This window comes from Lepeophtheirus salmonis, chromosome 6 (assembly GCF_016086655.4).
Source record: "Lepeophtheirus salmonis chromosome 6, UVic_Lsal_1.4, whole genome shotgun sequence".
Lineage (NCBI taxonomy): Eukaryota > Metazoa > Arthropoda > Copepoda > Siphonostomatoida > Caligidae > Lepeophtheirus > Lepeophtheirus salmonis.
In genome coordinates, this window is record NC_052136.2 from 23,307,257 (window position 1) to 23,325,422 (window position 18,166).

The window sequence follows — 18,166 nt, forward strand, 5'->3', positions numbered from 1 at the left end:
TAAAAATGTACATAATACATAATCAATGTCATTGAAATACTAATTTTATAATGATTAAACTTTATGTATATAAAAATTCAGTTACTTTCTGAAATGAGTAGATGAGGTGTTAACGTTTCAATTGAACACATTTACTTTATCAACATGATAAAATTATTTTGCACTCCCGTCAAGCACACAAAAAGCAGCGCGTTTCATGATATTCGTTTCATTGTTCTCTGAAGTAGTTAATGAAAAACGTAGTTGCTCTTACAAGGAAAACGCAACCGGCAGTTCGGCGGTTATCCACGTCACCTTCTCTCCCTCTCTTATTATTCTCCTTACATTCATTTCATACACTTACAATCTTAGTTACTTCTCTATGAGCATAATTCTTAGTTTACCTCTGTGATCTAAGGCGTTTTCTGTTAACGGATTCATTACTTCATTTCGCTAAAGTTACGACAAGACGATGTCCACTTCACCAGCTAAGGAAAAAACAACAACGTCCCCTAATCCGTCCGGGGGTTCCTACCCTGATTTGGCATCCCCTACGGACAGTGTTATTGCGGGAGACTTCGTATCCCTCTCACCTCAGGAACAGGAACGTCAAAGATCAGAATGGAAAACTCGTGCGTAAAAATTAAATCCACAACTAAATCTATATCATGCTGACTCATTAATTATGTTTTTTGATGCATTTATTTAGAACTGAGCCAGACTGAAGAAGAAATTAGTACTCTGAAACAAGTAATGGAATCGAAAGAAGCTCAAGCCGCAGCTCTCAAAAGACGATTGGGCATCACTCATTGGAGAGAGTTTAGTGAGGATATGAACCAAGGTCTTAAGATCATACAGGATTCTCAAGCCTATAAAAAAACAGCAGAGGTTGCAAATATAGCCAAAGAGAGGGCTGAGGGCTTATTCACCAGTCTCACTAACACTGCTTCTTACATTTCCATGTCAGAAAAAGTAGGCTCTGCTTTTGGGGCTGCTAAAAATAGGATGTCTCAATCTCTTTCCACCCAAGACGTTAATGTAACCACTCCTGAGCCCAATAATGGCTCGACAACAAACTCTTCTGCAACTTCACCTACGACTGAGGTTAAGAAGTGATTGTTACAGGATAATCTCACAAGTTTCTTAGGGGAAACTAATTAATTTACATAATTTAAATATCTATTTATGAAATGGAAAAAAAAGTTTGAACATTAATTCTAAAAAATTACGATCATTAAATATCTATCGAGGAAACAAGTACCGAACATTGGCAACTTTTCTGCATATAAAGGAAATAAAACCATATTTTTTTACAAATTAATAATAAAGCCAGTGGAGAGTTTAAACTCTCTCCTTAGACTACACTGTATGTAATTTTCTTATAAAGTGCCTTGATATATATATATATATATATTATTTTTTTCTAATGGTTAGGTTTTAATAATGCAATTTTGTTTATGAATATTTGTTGTTGTTTTTTTCTATTTAACTAATAATAGTCAATAACTGATAAAATTGTTAATTCTTTAAATATTACTAATATAACCTTGATTTCCAGTAAAAGCGAAACTAATTATTTTTTTAACGGAAACAAAAAAGATATTTTCGATACTATTATGGTTAAATTCTAGTTTTATGATTGTAGTTTTTTTCTGATTTTTTTATATATATATATATATATATATTAGTATTTGTTTGTTCGATTCGAATGATTTTTATAACAATAAATTTGTGAACTAAATGAAAGACTTTTTTTCTCTTCTAAATTATTTCTTCTTTGAAATCTCATAATTTATGAGTGGAGTGTGGATAATGAAACTACATAATTGAGTAATAAGAAAACACTTATAATTTTAAATGAGCAAAATGAGTCGAGGGCAGTGCTTCCGCTTACAGCTATGTCTCTTTTCTTCATTATTACTGTATCAATAATGTGAACCATCCCATTGGTACACTTCAAGTTGGCACGAATAATTCTTGCTTTTACGTTTTCCCACAGAACAAAAACGGTCCCATCTAAGTAAAAGTGAGATATTATTTTTCATGAATAAAGTTTCAATTATAATTTTTGGGGCACACGTACCCTCATTCTTTTCGAAACGGAAGGATGGAACTCCTCTCATCATTTGTACAGAACCTGCACTCACTGTTCTTTCAACAAGTTCGTCAGTACTGAGAGACTCGCCAACAAGAAGATGTCTCTCTAACAAACGTCGACTCTAGAGAAAAAAAAGTTAATTATAGTTAGATAGTGGTAAATTGACTAGGGAAAAGAGAAAGTGCTTGTGGGATATTTGTGAATGACTAAGGATAATAAGTACATATTTTCTTATGTATAAGGATGTGTCAATATATTTTTTTAATATGTACATTGGCACGTAATGATTTTCATCATGTCTAAAGTGTCTAAAATGGAAGAAGAAAAATATAAAATATTGATAGGAACTAGGTAGTCATGAAATAAATGCAATTACAATGTAACCGTAGTCACCCATGAACAATATCTTATACGACGTAAGATATTGTTTATGAATTTTTTCGAATGCACTATTCGTGGGAACAATGTAGGTGAAATTTGTATCTTCTCTCAAGAATTTGCCATTAAAATGTCTCTGTGTTCCAAGAGAAAAAGCGGATCTGTTGGAAGTACATGAAATATAATTAGATTTTGTATCATTTTAGTACATTTAGAATGGCCTACGTTAGCATGGGGTCGGTAGAAAGTTTTTCATAAATGCTGCCGAAAGAGATACCAAGAACTTTATTGATGACATGAATAACTCCGTTTGTAGCACCAATATCATTTTCTACCACCTCTGCAGATATACCGTGCGCATTGACAATAAGTGTATTACTTGTTTTGTTCTTGTAGAACCAGATACTTGACTCAGTATCCTCTGGATAGCTGCAATCAATACTGAACATCTAGTAAAATGTGGAATCAATAATATGGAGAAAACTTGAATTTACAATCGTGTTTCAAAACTTACTCCAAATTCATTTTGTGGTTGAAGGATACGAATATCATTCGAGCTTATTCTTTGTTCAATAAAGTGTAATCCAAATATTTTTTGCCCTTTAATAGGATCAGATAAAAGCTCCTCCAACTCATCTGGATTCATATCATCAAAAGCTTCATTTGAAGGAGCAAAGACTGTGCCACTTGAAGATTCTTTAATTTTCTCAAATAAATCAGGACTCTTTGTGGATAAATAATTGGCAAATCGACTAAGTCTTCCATTTTTAGAAGCCTCTGTTTGAAGATATTCTGTCATATTTGAAGCAATAATAATAAGGGGTTTATCAATGAAATGAACGACCCCATTTGAAACCGGGATATTGCTTTTAATTATATTGCTTATCACGTGTCCTCTACTGTGATGTCGTGTGCCTTGAACAATCTGTGATTTGACTTGATCATAAGAGTCAGGAGAGAGTCTCTGTTGAATTATGGCTGTGGCTTTCATACCAATGGAATCGTAGGCTACAGTTTTTTGCTCTTGATCATATATTGGCCGAGTAAAAAGTAGTTTATTTGGAACAATATGTCCATTTATAACCTTCTCGTCAATGAGCGCTGCATAAGAGTGCTAGAAATTATTTTAAATATTTTTTTATACATCGCATAGTTCATAAAAAGGGGTACTGGAGATTTGAAGAACCATCACTATCACTTATCAGTATACTACAAATCGACTTTGTATGAATTCATGATCTCATGTCAGTGATTACTCCTGGCATAAAGTATACTTACTTCGAAAGCAGAATCTACTGGTATGAAAAATGTATGCTCTCCAGGCATTTCAAAAACTCCCATTTTGTTCTGTTCTTTCACTTTCTCGGCAAAAATACTGAAAAATCAATTTTGTACCCTGTATACTAAAAGTTTAACCACAACATGGAAGAAATAATCACTTACTTAATAGAAAATTCACCAAGGTTGTATGATTCAGGATTTTTGAGTAACTTTGAGCTAGAAAGATATATCAATGAAGCAGAGTCAAAAGGATCTTTAGGAACAAGTGGATCCAGAGGTCTATCAATGATGTGAAGGATTTGATTCCTATTCTCTGATGAAGTAGCGGCTAAGTTCTCTATAATAACATTAGCACCATTAACAAACACTTCTCCAACATCACTTGTGATCCAAAGAGGAGGAGATCCAGGAAGGAGAGATGGAACGTTCATGATTTGTGAATCCTCGTCGTTTTTTATTTTAAAATTGATGTTCACTAGGAGTAATAAGTTTTGCTTGATTGAATTCATTTCATGAATTATAGGACTACAATAAATTACCCATGTGATTTAATATAAACTGCTCAGTGAGCATATCTTCACTATATTCTTCCAGAGCTTCGTCTGTGGGAGCAAAAATAGTGATTTCCGACTTGAGAAATGCTTCCACAATGGATTTATCCGCAAGAGCATTTTTGAACTAAATAGATGTGTTTTTTTAATCAAAATTTTCTTTAAATTGTATTAAACTGAATCAATGGAACCTTGTCTATACTCCTTCCCTTCATTAGCTCATTCATAGTTAAAGAATTGACGGATTTGGTGCAAAGAAGAAGAAAAAGGATATGGTAGGGAAAGATTCGAGGATGTTTGAGAAATTTATTCCAACACATAATAATTTAGTCGATAATAACCTCCTTCCACAAAATACTAAGAATAACTGGATTTGTTTCTTGTGTATGAGACGCAACAAGAAATCTTCTAAGTGTTAGGAGGGGAACAAATAACTACTTTTTATAATAATACTGTGGAATTAATATGAAGACAAAGTTCTTTTTTTGTATAGTATAAATAATATATGTATATACTATATATATTATATAGACTTAATTTTTATACATCTTCCAATTATTTTCTATCAAAAAACTACATGATAGTAATTGAAAAATGAGGGAGTAAAGTCGTCATTAAATGACATGATATAATTTTAAATTAATTTTTTGTTTAGTCTTCATTCTCATAGATGCTCAGAGGATTTTGTTACATCATAGGAGAGAGGAATAATGAGTACGCTTCTGTACATGTCTTCCCCCTCTCCCCTAAAAAACAATGATGTACGCATATGATCAAAAATATGAATTTGAAAAGACAAAATCTTCTCAAGGTTATGATCATTGATCATCCCCTGATTTTTATTTATTGTATCTCTTTCTTGAAGTTAGGGAAGACATGATGAATGATAAATATATGTAGTGATTTGTAAGACTTAAAAGGCTTTGTCTTGAAAGAACAGATTTATATAATTCTGAATGACATATTATAATACTACTTTTTTTATAGTAGAACAAATCACATGTACATTTTTAATATTTTTTTGGAGTTACTACATATAATTTAATTATTGCCGTTGTATTGAATAAAAGATTACCTCTATTTAATTATGATACATTCTAGGACAATAATTTTCTAGAATATAGTTCCTTAAATCTTGAAAAAATATATCCAAATAAGAATAATGAAGATTAACAAATGTCGTCTGAAATATCCTTATAACCTTATTTTTTATTTTTTCGCTCAAATATTCCATTTAAAAAAAAATAGTTTTATTTTTATGATGAAGGTGCAAGTAGATACAAGTTATGCAAGTAGGTGGTCTTTTATATGAAAAAATTTTTTTACATTAACTTTTAATTGCAATATATTAGAAAAAAAGAAGGTTCCAAATATTTGATTTTGAATCTTAAAAATGGACATGCAACAAATCTATTGACTTATCTGTACAGAAATGAATAGATACAAGTATTCATGGAATTTTCATTTTTCAGACAATGACATGCCAATATATCCGGCAATAAAAAAAAACTCCTTCATGATGTTCAATTTTGTGAAGAGAGGGTTTTATATCCGGAAAAAAATCCAGAAGGGTTTCAACTGAGCTTATTACTTTGTTGTTGGTAAATTTTGTTTCTGATAAAAGATATTTAATCTGAGTAATATTCAATTTGGCTAGGGATCTCAATCTATTTTTTTTGGCTATAAGAAATTGATGGTAGGAACAAAATAATTTCCATCTACAAGAAAACAGTCTCATGAAAATTTTTTTACAATTATATCCGAGTTCACTTTCCAAAGTGTTTAAAGATAATAAATGATTCGACAACTCAAGGCTAGACAGGATAATTTTCAGAACAAAAAAAAAATATATCCACTCAATCCACCTGATTTATCAATCTTCCATTTTTATTACCCAAGAGATTTACTATGATAAAAACTTCATCGATGACATATCTTCATGAGTTATAGCTTTTCTCCCTTCATCTCTAAGTTGTTTCGAAGACCTAATATTGACAACATCCCAAAAATTGGGTATAATTCTTAAAAATCATGTTATTTTTTTTTATACGAGATATTGGGTATTTCAGAAATAAAGTAATTCATTTATAGTTGAGTCACGAAATTACGAATCGGCTAGAAGTAAGTTAGCTCTTTCAGTGATAAAATTTTTGAATTTAGCTTATATGGATATCGTACCAAACTTGTCAACTCAAGCTCTAACAGTAATTTGACATGAGCAAATTTGCTGGATCATCAAAATTCGGTATGTAAATTAATATTAATTATAGTTATTTGTTATAAATGTTCGTAAACAAATGAACTACATGATTATATTTTAAAAACAGGTTTCATTGTAAATTGTAACAATATCATAATACCTCCCAGCTATTGAATTGAGCGAGAAATACGATTTTTCTTCACTCCATGATTATTGATCCAAAAAATGCTTTCGTTCATGTACATATTTAACTTTTTGGGAAGAATAAACTTCATCTAAAAGAATAGCAATAATTTTTCTGAAATAAATTAGATATTTTATTCTTTCCATAAGATATTTTTCGGTGGATGATAAAATTCCGGTGGGAACTTGCATAGAGGATTATATCAATGTCATGTGAAATGAAGAAACAATATTTTGCATAATTCTTTGTGTAGCATAGTTTTTGCCACAGTAAATAAATTGGCATAGTTTTTTGTTTTTTTAAAGTAGTATATTTCTATTGGGCGGAAATAAATTCAATTATTTCATCGCAAATGTCTTCAGGTGATTCATGGATATTCTCACTTAAGTGACAAATTTGAATATGAGGGTCCTCATGGGATTTCTTTTCAAATTTTGATTTCAAAAAGGCTAATAAATTCAATATTTCTGAGCAAGAAGTAAAATGGTCAAGTACAATCAAATGGATAATTTCTTCCTTTGGTATTTCATGGTTGTTTCTCCATATTTTAAATTTTAAATCTTGTTTTATTGTCACGCTGAAACCAATAATTGGACAACCTGAAAATTAAGGTAGCCTTTTATTAAATGTAATGAAAAGGTCATTATTACATTCTTAAGATAAATAGAACATGAAGTAGTAGCTAGAAAAAAAATTATGGATTTTTGTTAAACATCAGAACTGACAAAAAATAGAAATTTACCAATGATATTTTTTTCAATATACATAAAAAAAACTTCGTTGTCAAACCATTCCATTTTTACACCTTTAGGTAGACATTTTAGATCAATTTTGGACTTGAGATCCACCAATGAATTTATATTGTCACGGTTTATTAATCCAGCAGATAGAGCTTCTAAAAGCAAATTGGATCTTTTTCTTCTCGCTTCAGCCGAAAATATTCTTGTTGGTCGAGTTATTTCGATTTTTCCATCCTTCAAATTAGTAGATGGAACTGCTGATTTTTTTAAAATTCGTCTTTTTAGCACAGAACTATTTTGCCATTGAGGCTCAGTTTCAAAATCTCTAGACAAAAAGTGATTGGAGCATACAACTAGTTTTGAAAAGTTCAGTGATTTTTCTTCTGAAATTTAAAGTCTTATCTTAAACTATACCATCAAAGAAGTGATTAAAATATTACCAAATATATTAAAATTATAACTCCTCTGAATTGCTGACTTCCAAGTCTCTAGCATTTTAATTCTTTTTGGAAACTTATGAATTGAAATAGTCTTTTGTTCCACATCTTTGTAACTCGTTTTACATGTGGGCACAACACATTTCGAAGGCATCTGTAGTCGAAGGTGGGCTACTGCAAGATTTTTTATGATGCTGAGAGGATTCCCACTTTGGCCTAACTGGAACTAAATTTTGTACATGTGGGAAAGTTAAAATCTTTGTAAATAATATAAACTATCTACTTAGTTTGTTTACAGTTACTATGTGAGAGGTTGCGAGAAAGCTGAAACACCAAGTGCTTAGAAATTCATGAATAGCTGAGTCACCTGCTAAGTACATTAACTAGATAACTAATACATAAATATAGCTATAGCTAGACATGACAAGAATTTTTACATGGTCGCTTGGCTTAGTGAGACAGCAGCGGCACAGGAACCATAGGCCATATTAAACCCAAGATACTTAGAGACTCTAAGTATCTTGATTAAACCAAGGTCTATATATCATTATATTGACCTTGTATTAAACCATTAAAATATTACGGGATATATAATGACTGTTATGTTAAGGACTAAAGACTGCAGTCCATTCAGTATCGGTCCGGCCCAGTTCAGCCCTAAAACTTATAATGTTGGGTCTTTCAATTAACTTTTTTTTTTTTTTTTTTTTTTTTTTTAATCTAGTACTGACACTCCGAAGGATGGGTCCGAATTACTTATTTGGGCAGTCATTCACTGGACCGAATAAATTAGGACTTACACAACACTAGCCATTCCTTACAATTAATAATTTTGATAGTCGCTGAATAAAGATTTGGACTCGATTATCTATCCTAAATGATTTATTTTAGTTTCATGTGAGGTCTTAAAGTTATTCATCTATAGACTAGAAAACAGTTTACCGACTAACCGTTGGACATTGAGTTGGTTGTTAACTTCTGGATTATTGGAGTCATTTGCCATAGATTTCTTTAAGTCTCAGCAAGATGTTTTAGTATTAAATAGTACTTAACTTTTTTTAGTTACGTTAAATTTTTCATATAGGCAATTGTCTAAATTGGGGAGGACAATTGCACAACGTCTTTTACGACTTTAATTTTTATTAAAAGTTTGAATTTATACAATTAACGAAATCATTATTATAAAATGGTAATACAAAATAGAGTAAACAATTCTTTATTAATTCTAATTAAATATGTATTCTATTTGACAATAAAACTACTTTTTCCCATCTCAAAATAATATTATGTCTCCTGGTTATCTTTGATTCAATAGTAAAATAAATTCTTTAATTTTAAAAATTGAATATTTTAAATTTCATTATATACTTCTCTATCTCACTAATAAAAAAGTTCATAAAAGGATAAGATAGGTAAAAAATTTAAATATCTAGTAATTAAAATTTGTTTGATCAATTCATACCTTATGTATTAAGGCTAGTATATTTAGGATCTTCAATAGTTATATTCCTGTATTTAGGTCCCAATGACGTCATCGGGATGCTAATAAGTTTTCAGTGAGAACTGAAAATTGTTGCTGACTAACCTTGTTAGAATAGCATGGATTCCTAACCCCTTTTGCAAAATTTGCGGCGATTGAAATAAAAAAAAACTTGTAGTTCCTAAAAAAATTTAAATTAAATTTAAGAAACTTTTTTTTTCAAATTTTAATTTTTCTAAAGATGTAATTCGTTCAAATTTGATCTCTTCCAAAAAAAATTAGCTCTAAAATATTAAATAAAAGTTTTTTATTATAAAAAATGTTCTTAAACATTCTGCCAATATTTTCAAAAAAAAAAAAACCATCGGCGAAACCCCTTCCCAAAAAAAAACCTCTGATGACGTCTCAATTCTATAATTTGGGCACAGCCTGCAAACACATAGTGGCAGACAAAGTCTTGAGAATTTTCATACAGCTGCTATGTTTTAGATTATTATGGATGGGACAGTCCCTCCTTTTCTAAGGCACTAGACTAGGACATATTAAAAATTATATATCCCAGACTATGGTAAATAAAATCTGGAGAAAAAAAAATTAAGCTGTCATTTCGAGTAAATATATTTATTTGCGAAAAAGGCTGGAAAAACCATCAAATATTGATTTCGTAGCAATGGTTTTTATTCATTAACTTCAGATAAAATATATTTGAATTAAAAAATGCAAGGAAAATATCATTTTAGTTGAAAATAAAAAAGTAATTATGTATTAATTAAATATTACAAACTCATAACACTGCACAAAATTAAGGATTTTCTCTAATAAGAATAAAATTATTAAATATAATTTGCTATGCATCATTCTAAAGAACCAATATTTATTTTTAAAAATTGTATATCTGAGATTATAGGGCATAAAATACTCAATGAAAACATCACATAAAAGTTCTATTAGTTTAATAATGAAGTTAAATTGTAGTTTGAGACTGAATTTAAAATAAATTATACATTAAAGTGGTATCGAATTAGTTTGATGGTTTCCTGTCTAGTTATTCCATGTTCATTACCAAGGTTAAGCTCTTATCGGTCTAGCAGTTCAAGCGGTTCTGGTTCTTGAACTCTTAGAATAGTAACCGACAAAAAAAAATGGGATGACAATCAGAAAATTTGGAAAAAAAGAGCAATCATAGCGACGGCCCTGATGAATCAGTACATTAAAACTAATCATTGTTAGAGGATTATTATTTAGTTACTGTGTTAAATTTATGAACGAAACATGATCAACATTTATGAAAATTAATATAATATATAATATGTATTGAATGAATCATGAATGTAGTTGCCACAGGCTGCTTCAAGCTTTTCTTTAGCTAGACCTGGGATTTATATCCTAATAAGAATTCATTGACCAATGACGTTGTTTTGTATGAATGACGTCACGGAGTTGTAGTAAATACTGAACATACTCATAGACTTTATTCTTTAAATCGTCATCCGCTTATCCTTGTGAATATAATGCCTGGATCATCTAAAACGATTCAAATACATCCTAGTAGTAAGTCTGATGGATCAGTTTAATCTTTAATTTGTCTGAGCTGATTTCTTTTAGCCAAGGACGTTGGAGTAGAATTTGCAAACTTACTCAAGAATGAGTCTAAATTATCTCCAGCCATCGCTGCCATTGAGATTTTGAATCTTGTGCTGAAGCGATCCACAGGAGTGGAAACACTTCAAGAGCTCATTGATGTATTGAAGAATGCTTCAAATATAATGAAACTGAGCGAGTCCCTAAACTTTCCTGCAACATCTGTGATTTCAGGTTGCGAACTCTACTTGCGATTTATTACATTAGCACACTCTGCCCTTGAGACGACTCAGGACTTTAATCAAGTTCGACAGCTCATGCTTCAACGGGGAGAGGTCTTTGTTAAGAAGCTTTTGAGTTTCAGGTCCAAAATTGCGCACCTTGCTTCCAGTCACTTCACTGATGGTTCAGTCATTCTGGTTCATGGTTGCTCAAATACTGTTCTTGAAACGCTAGCCAAATCTGCTGAAGAAAACAAAAGGATCCATGCTTATATCACTGAGGGCTACGATGGAGAAGGGTAGGTTCACAAATAAGATGCATTGCCAGTCTTTCAACCCATTTATATTCATTCCCAGGATTAAAATGATGGAGAAGTTGAATGCTCTTAACTTGGATACAACCCTTGTACCAGACGCAGCAATGGGCTCCTACATGGAAAGAGTCCACTGTGTTGTCGTGGGGGCTCAAGGGGTTGTGGAAAGTGGCGGAATTATCAATAAATTAGGAACGTATACAATGGCACTCTGTGCCATGGCACTTAACAAACCTTTCTATGTCATATGTGAAAGCTTCAAATTTGTACGTCTCTACCCTCTTAATCAAAGAGATTTACCTATTCAGTTTAGAGTAAGATTTGCTTTATTTCACTGATATTTCATTAAATTCTGTACATTTACAATTTAGTTTAATGCGAGAACAATTGTAGCCAATGACGACAAATCCTTACAAAACGAAATCCCCAAAGTGGATTTCACTCCACCCCATCTCATCACATTACTTTTTACGGATCTAGGTATTCTTACACCCTCAGCCATAAGCGATGAATTAATCAAATTATACTTATAATTTAGAATAATTTTGTAATAAAATAACAAGCAAATGAATTGATTACATGATAAAAGGTATAAAAATGATCCGACTTGCACTTATCCATATTTACAAACTTCAAACAAACACTAAGTCGCTGAGGCTGGTTCTTCAGAGGTTCCCTCTCTCGCATTATTCTGAGCAGATTCAGGTCTTGGAGCTGGTGATGAAGCTGAGTCTGCTGGAGACTTTTCTTGTACATTTGAACCTGGAGAATCAACCGTTCCAGTACTCTGAGCTGGCGCAGGGTTGGACAAATTAGATGCAACATTCTGGGAAATCGGTGTAGGAGCTGTGGAAGATTCGTTATGTTTTAATAAATTTTTACTTGGAAAAGTAATCGGAAATTTATTACCACTTGGAGGTCCAGACACAGCCGGAGCATTGTGTTGTCCAGGAGGAGGGTGAGGTCCACCAGAATGAGGTCCACTATAATGTGGCTGTTGAGGGTATCCTCCACTGTAGGGAGCTGCTGCGTGATACCCTGGAGGAGGTGCTCCACTATGAGGTGAATAAGGTCCATAATTTCCATAATTTGGAGTTCCAGGTGGACCATAATTTTGTTGTTGATATTGAGGCACTTGTTGCCCTTGAGGTCCTCCTCCTTGACCTTGATGAGGTGGTGGAATTTGAGATCCAGTGTGGGGAGGAGGAGCTTGAGGGCCAACATGTGGAGGTTGAGCACCAGAGTGAGGTGGCTGAGAACCCGGATGCTGAGGAGATGGTTGAGATACGGAATGTGGAGCTCCAGTGTGAGGGGGTGGTGGTGCCTGCGGTCCAGCATGTTGTGGAGGAGGAGCTTGTGGTCCAGCATGTGGAGGAGGTGCTTGTGGAGCAGCATGTGGTGGTGGAGCTTGTGGCACAGCAATAGGCCCAGGAGGACCTGAATGCATTGGTGGGGCTTGTGAATTGGAATGTGGCATAGGCTGAACAGCAGAACCTTGATGTTGAGGTGGGCCAGACGCTTGAATAGGTGGGCCCTGATGATTAGGGCTATATGGATTTATAGCATTATTTACAGAATTATCTCCTTGGGGACCACCAGATGGTTGGTGTGGTAAGGGAACAGCGTTGTGTGGTGGAGGCCTAGACATAGGCATCGAGCCAGATGGTGATTGTTGATGTGGCATTCCATGAAGATGTTGCATTTGCTGTTGTGAACCTGGAGGAGGTATTGGACCTCTCATAACGTGTTGCTGCATCATATGAGGATGATGATTTTGATTAGATGGAGAAGGATGTCTAGGCCTCATTTGATCAGCCATTTGTGCATACTGTCTTGGTGCCTCTCCACTATTTGATCCCTCATCCTGAAAATAAATTGTCAAACTTAGTTATTTTACTTGAATGTATTAAATGAAATTTACATTATTTGTATCCGATTTTCCGTCACCGTTCGTAGGTCCAGGGTTAGAAGGATCTGATGGACTATCAGGATTATCTCCTCTTTCAACTGGCTGTAGGACATGTCTATTATCAGCGGGATCAGTAGGAGGTGCAGGAGAGGGTGGAGTAGGAGCACCGGCTCTTGCCCTCTCTTCTTTTTCCGTTCTTAACTTTTCAATCTGATCTTTTATCATTTCATTATATTTCTCATCATCAACAGCCTTTACACAATGTTTCTTCAATTCTTTTTGAAACTCTTCACTAGACTCCATAAACTTTCGTTTTTTAGTTAAATTCTTTTCTTCTATTTGTTGCAACTCTGCTTCCAATTTCTTTTGATGCATTGTAAGTGACTGAACTTGTCGTTTTAAAACCTAGGAATGATTGAATAACTAATTAATCATTCCTAACGAATTTATTTATTTCTAAGTCAATACATTATTAATACGAAAATTACCTGCATACGAGATGTCGTCACAACAGATCTAACATCAGGTACCATAGCTTCGGAGCAAATCTCGTTAATCAATCTATGATTTCTTTGAAATCTTGCATGAGAAATATGCTTCACGCTTAAACCGTCATCCGGGTCTTCCTAATGATTATTAAATTTGTACGAATTATTTATGATTTTTAAATTCCAATCTCAAATACCTCGTCTTCGGCTGGTTGAATATCAATTCTTCTTTCTCCAGCTTTAGCTCCTCGTGGTTCAGGATCTTCTATGACGGGATTTCCTCTTGATTTAGCTTGTATATATGCTTGATATGCAGGAGAGTTTTGGTAAATCTTAAATTGTCTGTCATATTCAGTTTTTTCAGTTTCGTACTCATCAATGTATTCTTGCTTTTCAGTATCAGGCAATTCTTTCCACTTTTGTCCGACAATTTTGCCTACTTCCCAGAGCTTACAGTCCTGGTTGTCTTCTCTAATTTTATCCCATATCTTACGAGAGTATCGCATGTATGGCATTAAAGGTTTTTCAGGTGCTTTTGGAGGCTTTGGTACACCTTGGTTACCCTAAGTTATAAAATCGAATATTAGACAATCGTATATTTTAAGTATTATACTACAATTAACACTTTTCATAATTCAACGCCGATTAATATAATAATGAAATACATTTATAAATAAGACTTTGCTAATTAAAAAAACCTAATGATTGATACATAAAAAAATTTAGCAGATACCACGCCGATTTTCACAATATAAGCTGTTGTCCATCAGATAGTCAAATTAATTGATTAACTCATGATTTCTAGCTTATAATAATATGTATAGCCGAAAACAATCAGGGGACTGAATTAGGTTTTACTTTTCGTTTACGTCCTCTTTTCCTTCTATTTGTATCGGCATCATCTTGACGATTTAAAAGAGCAAGCTCCTGATGATAGGGATTTCGTCTCTCCAAATAATTTTCTTGATTAATGAAAATTTCTACTCCAGATTCAAAAGGTAGAAAAACTTTGAACCTTTGAATAGTGATAGGTTTCTTTGGAAGCAACATGTCTTCCATAGAAACATCCTTCAAAGTTCGACCCCTTGTGTTTATTTTAAATTCTTTCAAACCAGGCCTAGATGCATCCAAAGGCTCATTTTCATCATGTTTAAATTTACGTCGACGTCTTTTTATAACTTTACAAGTCCCCTGGATTGACAAATCCATCGTCTCCTTGGTTTGAGCATCTTCCATCGGAAATTGAAGAAATTTCCCATCAACATATTTGACACTTCCATCATTTAAATTTTCTTTATTCTCTTGATCCTTGTTTAGCTTGTTTTCCTTCAGTGAATCACAACATTTCTTCGGGCTAGGCATATCCAATTTCCTCCAACATTTTTTTCTTCTTTTTGTCTTGCATTTGATTTTCGCAACGTAGTTATTCACATTTTTTTTTAAATCCATGATAATTTGCTTTTTACTTTTTTTATACCCTATGATTTTTTTGGGATAATACTTTTTCTCACTTTTACGTGGAACATCATTGTCTTCCTCTAACCTCTGGAATTCATTATCCATCCCTCTTCCTTTTGTAATATTATCTTTTTTCTTTATTTTTTTTTTGTTCGAATCAATATTTGATAATTTCGTAGTTTCTTTGGTCTTCAAACGAGAACTACGTCTTCTTTGACCACAGTCAATAACTTCCTTCCCATCAATACCACAGCTATCTCTATTGGTTAAACTCACGAGTTCAGATATTTCTTTTAATTTTATAGGAACCAATTTTGGTTTTTCACCAATCTCTTCGACTAAAGACTCACTTGTCTCCTTCATTAAATGATTTAGATAACAATATGAGTGTTAGTAATTTAATTATAACTGATCCATATCAACACAGTTCAAATATATTACTGGAGTTACATTTATTAAAAATTAAATTAACATAAACGTTTATTATATGCATATTAACTGTTAATGAGAAATGTTAGTTAAATAAAATTTCATTGAAAAATAAACATGTATTAAGGTGATTATTCAATTGGAAAGAAAAGAAGAAATCAAAGTAGATAGTCAAAATAATATTCACATACTAAACAATTGTCGAAGGATTTTTTTCATATAATATGTATAGTGAAAAATATAATTTTAATCAAATAAATATTTCATACCATTATTTTGCCTCCAAGTTTTTGTGGATTAAACGATGAATTACCATACTGAGTTTGGATAAAAGGATTAGCTTTGATTTCATCCTGTTTCGAACCCAACTATAAATAAATTATGATAGAATGACTTAAAATATTGTTTTAAACATTTATAAAAGAAATAAGACTTACCCCCATGGGACTCCCTCCTGGGCTCGACCTCAATCGCTCTAAATAAAAGAAAATATGTTAAGAAAAAAAAAAATAGTATAAAAATATATATAGCATTATTATGTCTAATAAGTAGTGGCCCTATCTTTAAAATTGGGTTAATTGAGATTACGAGTTCTATTATACAAAATTAATTTGATTAAATTAGTAAAGCTGTCAACTAGATACATAAATAATAATTTACAAAAGTAAAAAAGGATAACAAAAAGGGGAAGAATTAAAAACTAGAAGTACAAGGGATGGCATTAAAAGCAAACTTATCACATAAGTATGCTAAAAATGAAATATAAATATGCGTGTGCTTGAGCATGTATAAGTTCGTGCATACTTATTGAAACCTTACCTTTGAGAATGTTGAAAGATACGGGGGAACCCATGATATCTAGAAAATGAAATAAAATGAAGGGATGTTTCTCTACTATAAACGAAACTTATAAATACAAATTAAAAGGATAAAAACTATAAAGGAATGAATCGTCGCATTCACTTGATCCACTCTCAATATTGCTTTGTTAATAAAGAGAAAGAAAATGAGAGTGTAACTAAAATAAGAAGAAAATGGAGAATAACTTGAAATGAAGACCTAAGAGTAATAAAAACTATAAGTACATTTTAGAAAGAGGGGCAAAAAATGCTTAAAAATAAAGGTGGTTTTCATGCAGTTGACTGGCAACTAAGTGTTGAAGAGTCGGACACAGGCCTCAGAGACTAAGGAAATGAAGATGTAAGGTTACTTATGTAAAGAAGAAAGTGAAGGACATGCTGCATGGGCAAGGAATGCCACAAAAGAACAAACTCCATTAAGCCCCTTGTAAGTTGGAGTTAACTGGAAGAAAGGTGACCTCATCCCGCCTAGAGAGCGTTTTCATGTCATGTCAACATTCTTGATGTAGGCCTAAACAACTCGACAACCCTTTCTCATAACTATTCAATCTTCAAATGCTGCTTAAGCAATCAATCCAAATATACCCCTCCAATGCATTACGTAACTACAGCACTGCCTCATTCTAACATGTGCTACTTTTGGGTTGCAAGGGCTTCAAAGGTAGTCAAAAGAATCCTTGAGAAGGGAAAGAAAAGGTGAAGGAGTCTACATCAAGTTGGAGCCTCCCAAAATGGCGTCTCCATCAATCACGTCCGTGAAAACGCTCTATAGATGTTATTAAGAAAGGAATGAATTGGCAAATGGAGATTAATTAATTAATGGAATGCCGGCCCTGACCCATTCTTTCTTTCTTCCTCTCCTATATTATTATCAAAGTCTTACGGGCTCCCTGAAGAGGTCCAGCGGCTGCCGTGGCTCGATAGTTAGGCAATGCCATTCCAAAGAAGGTTCAACACTTTCTTGGAATCCAATCACACTTCTTTTAGTCCAGCAGTTCGTAACGAATCCAATAAACCAAAGCTCAACTAAGATGGCGTCTTCTTTACAGATTGCCGAAGACTTATGTGAAAGAAGAAGAAAGAGAAAAAAAGAGACACACACACGAACACAAAGAGACAAAGTAAGAGAGATAGAAAGAAGGGAATTCAAGGAAGCGGGCGTACTGCCATCTATGGACCTAACAATGAACTAATCCGTGGTTTGTCCAATCATATTTCATATCATTATGTCATTATATGAAGGTATTTGAATGTAAGCGGAAAAAAATAAGAAATAATTTTTTTTTAACATCAATCAAGGAATACTAGAACTACTGGAAAGGAAACAAAAATATCGCGCTCACACTAGAAGGCTCTCTTTTCCTGCAACTACAAAAAGGAGAAATGACTAGTATGATGTATGAACATTGATACATTTATCCGACTCGTAACAATTTATCACAATCTTAAATTAATCAATTTCTTAACTTATGCTTAATTATATTTATCCTTTAACTTAATAATTTCATTTTATACCCAGACAAATTCAAACTTAATTTATATTACTTTCGACATTCATTTAGCCGACTTTTTTTTTTA

General features: G+C 32.8%; 4 protein-coding genes and 1 non-coding gene across 14 annotated transcripts; 2 read left to right on the forward strand and 3 right to left on the reverse strand.

Annotated features, from left to right (window-relative positions):
- Positions 1-271: 271 nt before the first annotated feature.
- Positions 272-1,725, forward strand: LOC121119722 (uncharacterized protein F13E6.1). The gene is made up of 2 exons (XM_040714485.2): positions 272-611; positions 689-1,725. The coding sequence occupies exons 1-2, from the start codon at positions 452-454 to the stop codon at positions 1,093-1,095; spliced, it is 567 nt and encodes a 188-aa protein (XP_040570419.1). The 5' UTR covers positions 272-451; the 3' UTR covers positions 1,096-1,725.
- On the reverse strand, positions 1,141-4,822 carry LOC121119720 (fasciclin-1). The gene is made up of 9 exons (XM_040714483.2): positions 4,479-4,822; positions 4,276-4,414; positions 3,899-4,211; positions 3,734-3,830; positions 2,970-3,569; positions 2,681-2,904; positions 2,454-2,616; positions 2,063-2,198; positions 1,141-1,995 (listed from the first exon to the last, which is right to left on the reverse strand). The coding sequence occupies exons 1-9, from the start codon at positions 4,605-4,607 to the stop codon at positions 1,772-1,774; spliced, it is 2,025 nt and encodes a 674-aa protein (XP_040570417.1). The 5' UTR covers positions 4,608-4,822; the 3' UTR covers positions 1,141-1,771.
- Positions 4,823-6,585: 1,763 nt separating this feature from the next.
- On the reverse strand, positions 6,586-8,174 carry LOC121119721 (uncharacterized). Its single transcript, XR_011780623.1, has 3 exons — positions 7,852-8,174; positions 7,414-7,794; positions 6,586-7,270 (listed from the first exon to the last, which is right to left on the reverse strand). It is a non-coding gene; the product is annotated as an uncharacterized protein (transcript).
- Positions 8,175-10,359: 2,185 nt separating this feature from the next.
- eIF2Balpha (eukaryotic translation initiation factor 2B subunit alpha) lies at positions 10,360-12,015 on the forward strand. Its single transcript, XM_040714482.2, has 4 exons — positions 10,360-10,879; positions 10,934-11,429; positions 11,488-11,758; positions 11,816-12,015. Exons 1-4 carry the CDS (start codon positions 10,840-10,842, stop codon positions 11,975-11,977), a joined length of 969 nt encoding a protein of 322 aa, XP_040570416.1. The 5' UTR covers positions 10,360-10,839; the 3' UTR covers positions 11,978-12,015.
- LOC121119717 (uncharacterized) lies at positions 11,753-17,836 on the reverse strand. Of its 10 annotated transcripts, XM_040714478.2 has the most exons (10): positions 17,472-17,671; positions 16,548-16,586; positions 16,166-16,203; positions 15,998-16,096; positions 14,700-15,656; positions 14,039-14,404; positions 13,842-13,979; positions 13,366-13,758; positions 12,354-13,308; positions 11,753-12,290 (listed from the first exon to the last, which is right to left on the reverse strand). In XM_040714478.2, exons 1-10 carry the CDS (start codon positions 17,524-17,526, stop codon positions 12,088-12,090), a joined length of 3,243 nt encoding a protein of 1,080 aa, XP_040570412.1. In that variant the 5' UTR covers positions 17,527-17,671; the 3' UTR covers positions 11,753-12,087. The 10 variants fall into 10 exon arrangements, with proteins under 10 accessions (XP_040570412.1, XP_071745327.1, XP_040570410.1 ...); XM_071889226.1 differs by lacking the exon at positions 14,700-15,656 and having other exon boundaries at positions 17,472-17,816; XM_040714476.1 differs by having other exon boundaries at positions 11,753-13,308; positions 17,472-17,672.
- Positions 17,837-18,166: the final 330 nt, after the last annotated feature.

Bases quoted from the DNA above. Each gene is read 5' to 3' on its own strand.
- LOC121119717 (XM_040714476.1), bottom strand. From the start codon at position 17,526: ATGGCATTGCCTAACTATCGAGCCACGGCAGCCGCTGGACCTCTTCAG. The intron at 15,657-15,997 runs GTATGAAATATT...CATTTAATGAAG, and splicing joins AACTTGGAGGCAAAATAATG to GAGACAAGTGAGTCTTTAGT. The intron at 13,309-13,365 runs GTAAATTTCATT...ATTTATTTTCAG, and splicing joins GAAAATCGGATACAAATAAT to GATGAGGGATCAAATAGTGG.
- LOC121119722 (XM_040714485.2), top strand. From the start codon at position 452: ATGTCCACTTCACCAGCTAAGGAAAAAACAACAACGTCCCCTAATCCG. The intron at 612-688 runs GTGCGTAAAAAT...GCATTTATTTAG, and splicing joins AAGATCAGAATGGAAAACTC to AACTGAGCCAGACTGAAGAA.
- eIF2Balpha (XM_040714482.2), top strand. From the start codon at position 10,840: ATGCCTGGATCATCTAAAACGATTCAAATACATCCTAGTA. The intron at 11,430-11,487 runs GTAGGTTCACAA...ATTCATTCCCAG, and splicing joins GAGGGCTACGATGGAGAAGG to GATTAAAATGATGGAGAAGT. The intron at 11,759-11,815 runs GTAAGATTTGCT...TTTACAATTTAG, and splicing joins ATTTACCTATTCAGTTTAGA to TTTAATGCGAGAACAATTGT.
- LOC121119720 (XM_040714483.2), bottom strand. From the start codon at position 4,607: ATGTGTTGGAATAAATTTCTCAAACATCCTCGAATCTTTCCCTACCAT. The intron at 4,212-4,275 runs GTAATTTATTGT...TATTACTCCTAG, and splicing joins GTTTATATTAAATCACATGG to TGAACATCAATTTTAAAATA. The intron at 3,570-3,733 runs GTAAGTATACTT...AATAATTTCTAG, and splicing joins CAGTAGATTCTGCTTTCGAA to CACTCTTATGCAGCGCTCAT.